The sequence below is a fragment of the Alexandromys fortis genome, unplaced genomic scaffold (genome assembly GCF_014885135.2).
Source record: "Alexandromys fortis isolate MF-2015 unplaced genomic scaffold, M_Fortis_MF-2015_v1.1 scaffold_119, whole genome shotgun sequence".
NCBI lineage: Eukaryota > Metazoa > Chordata > Mammalia > Rodentia > Cricetidae > Alexandromys > Alexandromys fortis.
Window position 1 is genome coordinate 3,396,255 of NW_026067991.1, and position 9,346 is coordinate 3,405,600.

Consider the following 9,346-nt stretch of genomic DNA (forward strand, 5'->3'; position numbering starts at 1 on the left):
TGAGTGTGTGGGAGCGTGTGTGTGTGAGAGTGTGTATGTGTGTGTGAGAAAGTGTGTGTGTATGAGTGTGTGAGAGAGTCTATGTGAGTGTGTGGGAAAGTGTGTATGTGAGTGTGTGTGAGTGTGTGTGTGTGAGGGAGAGTGTGTGTGAGAGTGAGTGTGTGTGTGAGTGTGTGTATGTGAGTGTGTGTGAGTGTGCATCCTTCTACACTATGCTTCCCCATCATTATGTTTCTGAGCATCCTCCTCCTCTTTGCTGTGTCTTATTATTGAGGGGGGGGTTTATGGATGATCCTTGTTCTAAATGAAAATTTAGATTAACCCCAAACTGTATTCCTAGTACTGGGGTCTTTTTCCCAGACAGCATTTCTCTGGCTGACCTGGAACTGACTCTGTAGACCAGGCTTGCCTTGAACTCAGAGATCCACCTGTCTCTGCCTTCTGCATGCTGGACTTAAAGGAGTACACCACCACCTCTGTCTTCTATGACTGAAATTTCTTACCCACACAATATGTCTGTCTCCATACACTGAGTAACACCCGACCTTTTCCAGGGTATTTGTACTAGTCGATGCTGCTGTAGAGATGGATGAGGTGTTTGAATCCTCTGTGTTTTTACATGTTTGCCATTTTCGAGGGTATTTGGAAAGTAGACACCTTTATCTGCTGAGCCATCTCACCTGCCCTGTCTGTCTTTTTCCAATTATGCTGTAGGGGTTCACTGTCTGTTTTCCAGATCTTTTTATCCGAAACTTAAAGAAAATCAATTTCTAAGGATTTAGCTTATTTGCAGTCATTTTATTGTTAGAATCCGCTAAACCACTTTAATAAACACTCCCCAAAACTAGTTCTCAAACATTATAAAAGCTTTCCTCTTCCTCTTCCTCTTTCCTCTCCTCTCCTCCCCTCTCCTTCTTTCTCTCATTTTTAAAGACTGTTTTGGAGAGGGTTGCTCAGGTCAGCATGGGTTCCAATACGCCCTAAAATGCCAGGGTTGGTTTCAGAGGAGTACTGGGAGTGCTTTATGCTGGAAGTTCAGCTGGGAGCTGTCCACATAAAGCTGATGTTTAAAGCCATGACCAGGGGTAAGAGCCTGAATTTAGTGGGTGAATTTAGTTGGAGAAAAGAAATGGTCAGGAGGACAGGCATGGAACGACTTTAGATCCAGTCTCTGAGGCTTGGGGGCTGGGTTAGGAAGGCCGAGAGGGAGAGCTGGTGGAGGGGAGGCAAATGGAGAGAAGCCAGGTGCAGAGTAGGCCACAGAGGAGCAAGGCAGCTGGGTCGAATGAAGCTCACCAGGTGACGAACAGGGGACCCAGACGTGAATGCACCCTTGGTTCCAGAACCGTGAGTGGTTGTGGTGGTGTCAAGGAAAGGCAGGTAAAACATCTTCCCACATCCGTGCCCTCCTCCAAGAATGCCAGGCATGTGTAGTTGTGTGCACATGAGCAACTTGTCCGTGAGCTGTCCCGGCGCCTGGATGAGCAGGGATCAGTGGTTTGTTATCACACGGGGGCCTTCTATTTGGGGGAGTTGAAACACCAAGACTTCCAAAGCCATACGGTAGCGAGCCATGTTAGTAGTGATGTGGTCCATGCCCCTGGTATTTAGGAGCTCCTATGTGACCCTGCTGGGTTTGTGTTACCACGTGTTAGCTCAGGTTCCACATCAACCCCATGAGTTGGAGGTTATTTCAAACATCACGTGGAGAGAAGTTCCTGAGACATTGTTTGGTTTTTTAAATTATTTTTATCATTTAATTATCAAATTTCTGAAATTTTCTATCTGAAATTTCACAGTTCTGTATTTTTGTTGTTGTTCTCATAGAAAGGGCCAAATAAAACACCTGTAGCGGCCATCTTCCTGACCAGTGTGGTGACCATGGCCTTTGTCCTAGTGGGCCAGGTGAATGTTCTGGCGCCCGTCGTCACCATCAACTTCATGCTGACCTATATCGCCGTGGACTACTCTTACTTCGCCCTCTCCATGGCTCCCTGCAGCCTCCCCGAGTCTCGGGAGCCGGCTCCCAGAGAAGGTCCAGAGGCTCTGCGCGGCTCTGAGCGCCTGCTTCGGGACAAGGCTCCCAGCTACGGCTCTGACACTCCTGCTGGAAGCCTCTCTGAGGGCACTCTGCTCGAGTTCAGCAAGGACATGGACCAGCTCCTCCAGCCCAGAGGGAGACTCGAGACAAGTCAGATTGGGTCAAGACAGGGGAACGAGATCCCAAAGAGGAAGTACAAGAAGGGCGCCAAGCGAACCCTACAAGATAGCTTCCTCTTGGACCCTGGGTCACCCTCGTCTTTTCCTACAGAAGACTCTGAGGGGTTGTCCGCTGCTTCCTGGGAGGCGCCAGAGTCCTGTCTGAACCAGCGGACATCTAGGAGTGTATCACATGACCAACTTGTCCCAGATCTGTGCAGCCAGCCTAGAGTGAATGGAGATGGTAAGTGCATTGGATTTATTTTGGGGCCTCCTATTTTGGGGTGACCACTAGTTGCTTCATCTACCTAGTTATTACACCCCAGTTTTCATAACTTTTGATAATTTTAATATTTATTTCAAAATGTTAGAATTTAGTGTTGGTTAAATTATTTATAATTCTACCCTGATATATATGTTTTAGACTGTATAAGAGCTGGGAGCCAGAGCTAGAAATTGAATATCATTTTCCTGTTAGTCAAAATTCTGTTGAAACTTAACCATCATGAACCAGATTAAGTTATCCTTTGTCAAGGAATTAATGCTAGGGACTCACTAAGTTTTGTTGGCAGAAGAGGGCTCTCTCAACCCAGGCACCACGGGATGAAGGAATGGTAGCTGAAGGATTGTAGCGTTTCTTAAACCCTGCAAACACAACATCATAAAGTCATTATAGAATGTGAGAAATACTGGGGGAAAGAGAAAACATCATTTTTGAGAACCTGCCATATCCCAAGTGCTTTATATCTTGCTATAATTTGGATCTGGAATGTCACCCAAGGGTCCAGGTTAAATGCTTGCCCCAGGATGGTGCAATTGGGTGGTAGTAGAACTTTAAGAGGAGGGGCCTAATGAGAGGACTTCAGGTCATTGGAGGTAAGCTCCTCAAGGGGACCTGGGGACACTGGTGCTCTCTCTGCTCTCTGTTGCTCTATGGCCCATGATATAAGCAGTTTTATTCTATCACCATGGTGTGACACCCTACTAGCAGGCCTAAAGCAGCAGGACCAACTAGTCACGGATGGACACCTCCGATACTGTGGGCCAAAATAAACCTTTTTGCCTTAAAAGTTGTTGAATTTTTATCACTATGGCAACATGCCTGAGAAAACAACTTAAGGGGGAAAGAATTTATGTGGGTACCATTTCAGAGATTTCTGTGCATACTCAGGTGGCACTGTGGTTTGAGCCTGTGGCAAGGTCGAGGCATTACGGTAGGAAGATACAGTGTAGAAAACTGCTACCTCACAGCGTCAGGAAACAGAGGAGCACAGAAAAGAGCTGCCAGGGACCACACATAACCTAGTTTCGTACTTTCTCCAATCAGGCCTAAGAGCTCATTCAGTACAGATTAATCAATGAATCAATCGATCCGGTTACAGCCCCCTGACCCAACCCCGTAGCTCTGCCAAGCTGGGGCCAAGCCTTCAGCACATAAGACTTTCAGGAGGACACTTCTTATTGGATCATAATTGATTGAGTAACCATCCCAGGTGTTTGTTACAATGACAGAAGCTGCCTCATGCACGTCCAGTACTTCATGTAGTATAATAGATACCAGTATCTCTCAGTTTATAAATGAAGACTTCCAGTGGAGTCATCAAGAAGTTTGAGCAGACCCCTTGCGTGACTTGCTATCACGTGGTCTCCAGGCGCCCGCGTGTATTTGATGTCTAGGTACTTTGTACTATACCATCTCTGTGCAGATGGGCATGGACAGGGGACGAGACAGGTCGTAGGAGACGTCTGAAGAAGAGCACTTTGTATTTTCTCACAACTAGCTTTTCCTTCTCCTAACTTGGTGGGGCCCTTTCAGTGGTAGGAGAGTTATTAAAATATAAACCATAATTTATTTTTATCAAAATCACAAGTGTACAGTTTAATAAGCCAAATGGCATTAAAAGTCAGACACAGTGGTTTCCACACTTCCATACTGTCCCCCTTTACCCTTCACAACCCCCCAGTCCCAGTTAGTTTGTTTGTTTGGTTTTGGTTTTTCAAGACAGTATTTCTCTGTGTAACAGCTCTGGCTGTCCTGGAACTCACTCTGTAGACCAGGCTGGACTTGAACTCACAGAGATCCACCTGTCTCTGCCTCCCAAATACTGGGATTAAAAGTGCCATTACAGTCCTTAGTTTTAGTTTTATGAGGCAGAGCCTCACTGTGTAGCCCTGGCTAGCCTAGAACTTGTAGACCAGGCTGGCCTCACACTCACAGACATCCTCTGCTCCCTGGGTGCTTGGGATTAAAATTGTATGCCGCCATGCCTGGTAGATTACAGGCCAACCCTTTACCACACATCAGAGCTAGGGAACAAGGAATGTCTCAGCTACAATAATAGAGTGAAATTTCTGTTCACTCTATTTATTTCACTTGCTGTTGCTGCCTGCCCATCATTGAATGTCATTTCTGCGTCTGAAGAATTTCCAACATATGAATCTTGGGAGTAGGCAGAGGAAGCCATCACACTAAGAGCCACAGATGTCAAACACTCAGTTTTATGGCATCGGCTGCAGCTAGAGTTTAGGCATGAGACCAAGGACATGCCAATCAGACAAACCCTCCTTAGACTGGGAACTGGAAGTCTAAGGAAATGAGGACACCAGAGAGCTCTCTGGAAGTTTGTAGGAAGGTGCAGACAGTGCAGCAGTTGTATACCCAGATGCTGCTGTTACAAACCGTTTTTGAGCGTCAGTCAGTCTGGCTCCAGAGTCCTGACCTCGTTCTCAGCTTTTCCAGCTGTTTTCAGAGGTTTATTTTTAAAAACTTAGTTAAAATGCACTCAATAAATAATTACTATCAGAGCCATTTTTAGTGTACAGATTAGTGTTATTAAATATATCTGGGTTTAAGTTAGCTAGCTACTGCCATTGTCATTTCCTTCTGATAAAACTATATCCATTAATCAATAGCTCCCCTGCTCTATCAGGGAGCTGACTTTTCACTGTTGGGGAATGTACCCTGCTGAGCCTACATCCTCAGTGTTGGAGTGATGACTGCATGTTAATCTTGTGCTCACTTGAGTCAGGCTTCTCTCTGAGTTCGAGGCCAGCCTGGTCTAGAGAGTGAGTTCTAGGACAGCCAGGGCACAGAAGAACCCTTTTCTCAAAACAACAGCCAAAACGGTTTTTGTTAACTTGACACACACTAATTCATCTGGGAAGAAGAAACCTAAATGAAGAAAATGCCTCCGTCAGATTGTCCTATAGATTGATTAATAATTGTTGGGGTGAGTCCATCCCACTTGTGTGTGGTGTTACCCCTGGGCAGGAGGCCTTGAGTTGCATAAGAAAGCAGGTTGAGCAAGCTACGGGGAGCAAGCCAGTGATCAGCACCCCTCAGTGGCCTCTGCTTCAGTTCCTGCCTTCAGGGTCCTGCCCTGAGCTCCTGCCCTGACTTCCCCTCACGATGAACAATGAGCTGTAAGATGAAGCAAACCCTTGCCTTCCCGAGCTGCCTTTGCTCACGGTGTTTACTGCTGCAGTAGAAAGCAAACTCGGACAATGACTGATCAGTTTGTCAGCTGAAGTCTTAGGACATTTTCTTCCTGCAGCCTCTTCGTTTGCCCATTTATTCAGGAAATTCTCGTGTCAGCCTGGAGACTTGGGTGGGGTATGCAGGGGCACCCTTGACTTCAGGCATACAGGGCTGAGAGGACTCTTGCTTAGAAGAAACCTGAAAAATACTCCCACTAATTTCTCAATGCCTCTGGTTCCCTAAGGACAAGGCCTTTCTATATTTTGGGGTTTTGTTTGTTGTGTTTTGAGACCTCAGGGTCTCATTACATAGCCCAGACTGGTTTTATAATCATGTATCCTAGCCTGGCTTTAAACTCAGATTCCCTGGTCCTGCAACTGGAGTCTCACACCTCAATACCCAACAAGACCTTTATATCTTTGGAGATTCTTTTTCTCCCCATCATCCATCATGTTGATATTGCATATATTTTTCTTTATTCCGCAGTATTTTCAAGTATATTATGTATATTTCTTTAGTTCATTTTCCAGTTTTCTTTTGCTGGAAAAACTGTTTTTTGTTTTCTGTTCTTGACAGAGCTAAAACTCCATGAATCAATGCGAGCCAGCTCCCTTCCCAGGGTGCTGCACACAGACACAGCCCAGCCAAGTCTCCTGCTGCTGCTGCTGTCACTGTTTATGTTGTCCACAAAATTCCCGCCTGTTCACTGGTGTCCTTGATAATTTCCCGCAGCTGCCACTCACACACACACACCACAGACTCACATACACATGCACACACACTCACACACACACGCTCTCTCACACACATGTATATACGCACACACATGCTCACACACATGCATGCACACACACACACACACACACACATACCATCTGTCTTGTTAAACTTAGTCCTCTGCTCTCTTATCATCTTGTTCTCCTTTCTGGAACACGTCACAAATTTATTTCCCAGTTTTCCTAGCAATTTTGATTTTAAACGTTGCTTGCTGTGTCAGTCATAATGAAGCTTGATTACCAATAGCAAAATCACAAGGCGGTAGTGATTTAACCTGCCTCCTACAAAAGGAGCCCGAGGCAGATGCAGCCCCTCCACAGTCCTCAGTGGCTCAGACTCCTTTTTTCTTTACCATCCTCACTTAGCAGATTGTCCTGCAATACAGGGTGGGGCCACGGGGGTTGGTGGGGCCTTGCCGGTACACCCCATCCAGGCAGGAGGGGCTGCGAGGGTGGGGGGCCTTGCCAGTACACCCCATCCAGGCAGTAGAAGAAAGGAAGAGGCACAAAAGATGAACTTCCAGATTGAGTCACATGGGGGTCTTCCTCGAAAACCCATTCTGCCTCGCTGTGTTTCCATGGTTGGCATTTAGTCACGTGATATGGCTGACACACGAGGGACTAGCAGATGTCTTTTTACCCCATGCATTGTTACTTAGAAAATGATGCTTGCTTTTGTTTTCTTCACCAGGAAGACAGTAAGGTAGAAACCACCAGTCTGGGCTGTGTTGTACTGATTTTAATTTCCAAACACTTGGGTTGTAACCTGACTTGTCCATATCTTCATTTTTTCTCTTACTTTGAATGTCATCCACTGCTTGTTTTATGGATATAACTGCTTCTGTTGTGCCATTGACACATAGCATTACTTTCCCCTGTAGAAGTCTTTCTGCTCTGGAATTTGTTCCTGTTTTCTCTAGATTCTTTTCCTTTGGTGTCCCCTCCTTTCCTCTCCGCCTTCCCTTCTTTACTCTCTCCCTCCCCCATCTCTTTTCCTGCTCCCCCTCTTTCCCTCCTTTCATTCTCTCTTTTATTGCAAAGACATTTTTTAAACATTTATTTATTTATTATGTATACAATATTCTGTCTGTGTGTATGCCTGCAGGCCAGAAGAGGGCACCAGACGCCATTACAGATGGTTGTGAGCCACCATGTGGTTGCTGGGAATTGAACTCAGGACCTTTGGAAGAGCAGGCAATGCTCTTAACCTCTGAGCCATCTCTCCAGTCCCTGCAAAGACATTTTTTTAAAACATATTTTTATATATTATATTCTGATCACAGTTTCCCTCCATCTTCTCCTCCAGGGTCTTCCCCCTCCTCACCCAGCCAACTCCACACCTCTTTCTCTCTCAAAGACAAATGGCAAAAAAACACAACTAGAATAAAACAAAACAAACAGACAAATGGGGGGGGTGCAAAGAAAAAGCATGTGACACACACACACACACACACACACTCTCTCTCACTCTCTCCCCTCCCCACACATACAACTGGAAACCATAAAAGGTAAGAACATAAGCAAAGGACAAGGTAAAAATTCTCAGACAAAACATCTCCAAGAACACCACTGAGTTCATTTTGTACCGGCTGTCTCCTGCAGGTTCTGGGGCCTCCCTTAAGTGTGATAAGCCCAGTGAGGCTCTATTAGAGAAAACCAATTATTTCTTTGCAAGCTGTTATCAGTTAGAGATAGGTTCTGGGTTAGGACTGGAGGATCATGTCCATGTCCCTTCTCAGTGCAGGGACCTCATCTGGCGTGGACCTGTGCAGGCCTGTGCATGCTGCCGCAGTCTCTGTGAGTTCATGTGTGTGTCAGCCCTGCTGTGTCTGGAAAGCATTGTTTTCCTGGTGTCCTCCATCCCCACTGGCTCTCAGAATTTTCTGCCTCCTCTTCTGCATAGTTCCCCGAGTCCTACGGGGAGAGAGAGGCTTGATGAAGACGTCCCATTTAGGACTCTTACTCTCTGCACAGTGTCCTCTAGTGGGGGTCTCTGCCTTAGTTCCCATCTCCTGTAGGAGGAAGCTTCTCTGATGGAGGCTGAACAAGACACTGATGTATAGGTATAGCAGAAAGTTATTGGGAATCATTTTATTGCCCAGTCCCTTTAGCAGAACAATAGTACTTTGCTTTCCCCCTAGGTCCATGGCCTATCTAGTCTCAAGTTCCTGGCCACCCAAGTATTATCAGGCCTGAGTTCTGTCTCACGGAGTGGGTCAGATCAAATCAAATCACAGTGGTTGGTTACCTCCATAACCTTTGTGCCACGATGGCACCAGCCTATCCTGCAGACAGGTCACCATTGCAGATGAAAGGGTTTGGAGCTGGATTGGTATTTCCATTTCTCCTCTGGTGGTGTGCATAGTGCTATCCAGGACTATGGACACCAGTCAGTAGGGGTGAAGGCTCTAGTTAGGCACCAGCTTGACTTCTCTGCCTTTAATGTGTTATATAGCTGTTGTCTTTAGCAATAGGGCCTTGCAATCGGCTTGTGGAGAATAACCAATAGCCTTGACAATAGTGTGAGTTGTTTGGGAATTCTCATGGACCCTTCAGCACACGTCGTTAAATATAACCCATTCCTGGCACCGAATGTTTCACTTGGTGGCAAGAGATGTCTAATTGGGTCTTTGTCTCCCTTGTTATTTGGTGATTTAGAATATCTATATATCAACGCCAGTATATATATGCATATATACATATGTATATATAAAATCTATATATACATATATAGTTCTTTATATAAAGCTACTATAACAGGTTTCCATATGACCCCTCAAATGGCCTTTAGTGTCAGCTGCCTCTCCCTGTAATCCCTCGTTTACTTCCTTCTTTGCTGCCCCTTTCCATGTAATCCTGTTCGTTTCCCCACTGTTTTTCCATAACTATATTT

The 9,346-nt window shown here is 45.7% G+C and overlaps 1 protein-coding gene across 4 annotated transcripts in view; it reads left to right on the top strand.

The window, feature by feature from the left end:
* Slc12a8 (solute carrier family 12 member 8) overlaps positions 1 to 9,346 on the top strand; it is a 158,718-nt gene that overhangs the window by 113,503 nt on the left and 35,869 nt on the right. For all 4 annotated transcript variants that reach the window (XR_007594962.1, XM_050159911.1, XM_050159913.1 and 1 more), the window contains one exon: positions 1,828 to 2,443. Coding sequence is in view for 3 of the 4 variants with exons in the window: in XM_050159911.1 (XP_050015868.1) it covers positions 1,828 to 2,443 (616 nt within the window). In the remaining variant the exon portion in view is untranslated. The remainder of the gene's footprint in view (positions 1 to 1,827; positions 2,444 to 9,346) is intronic.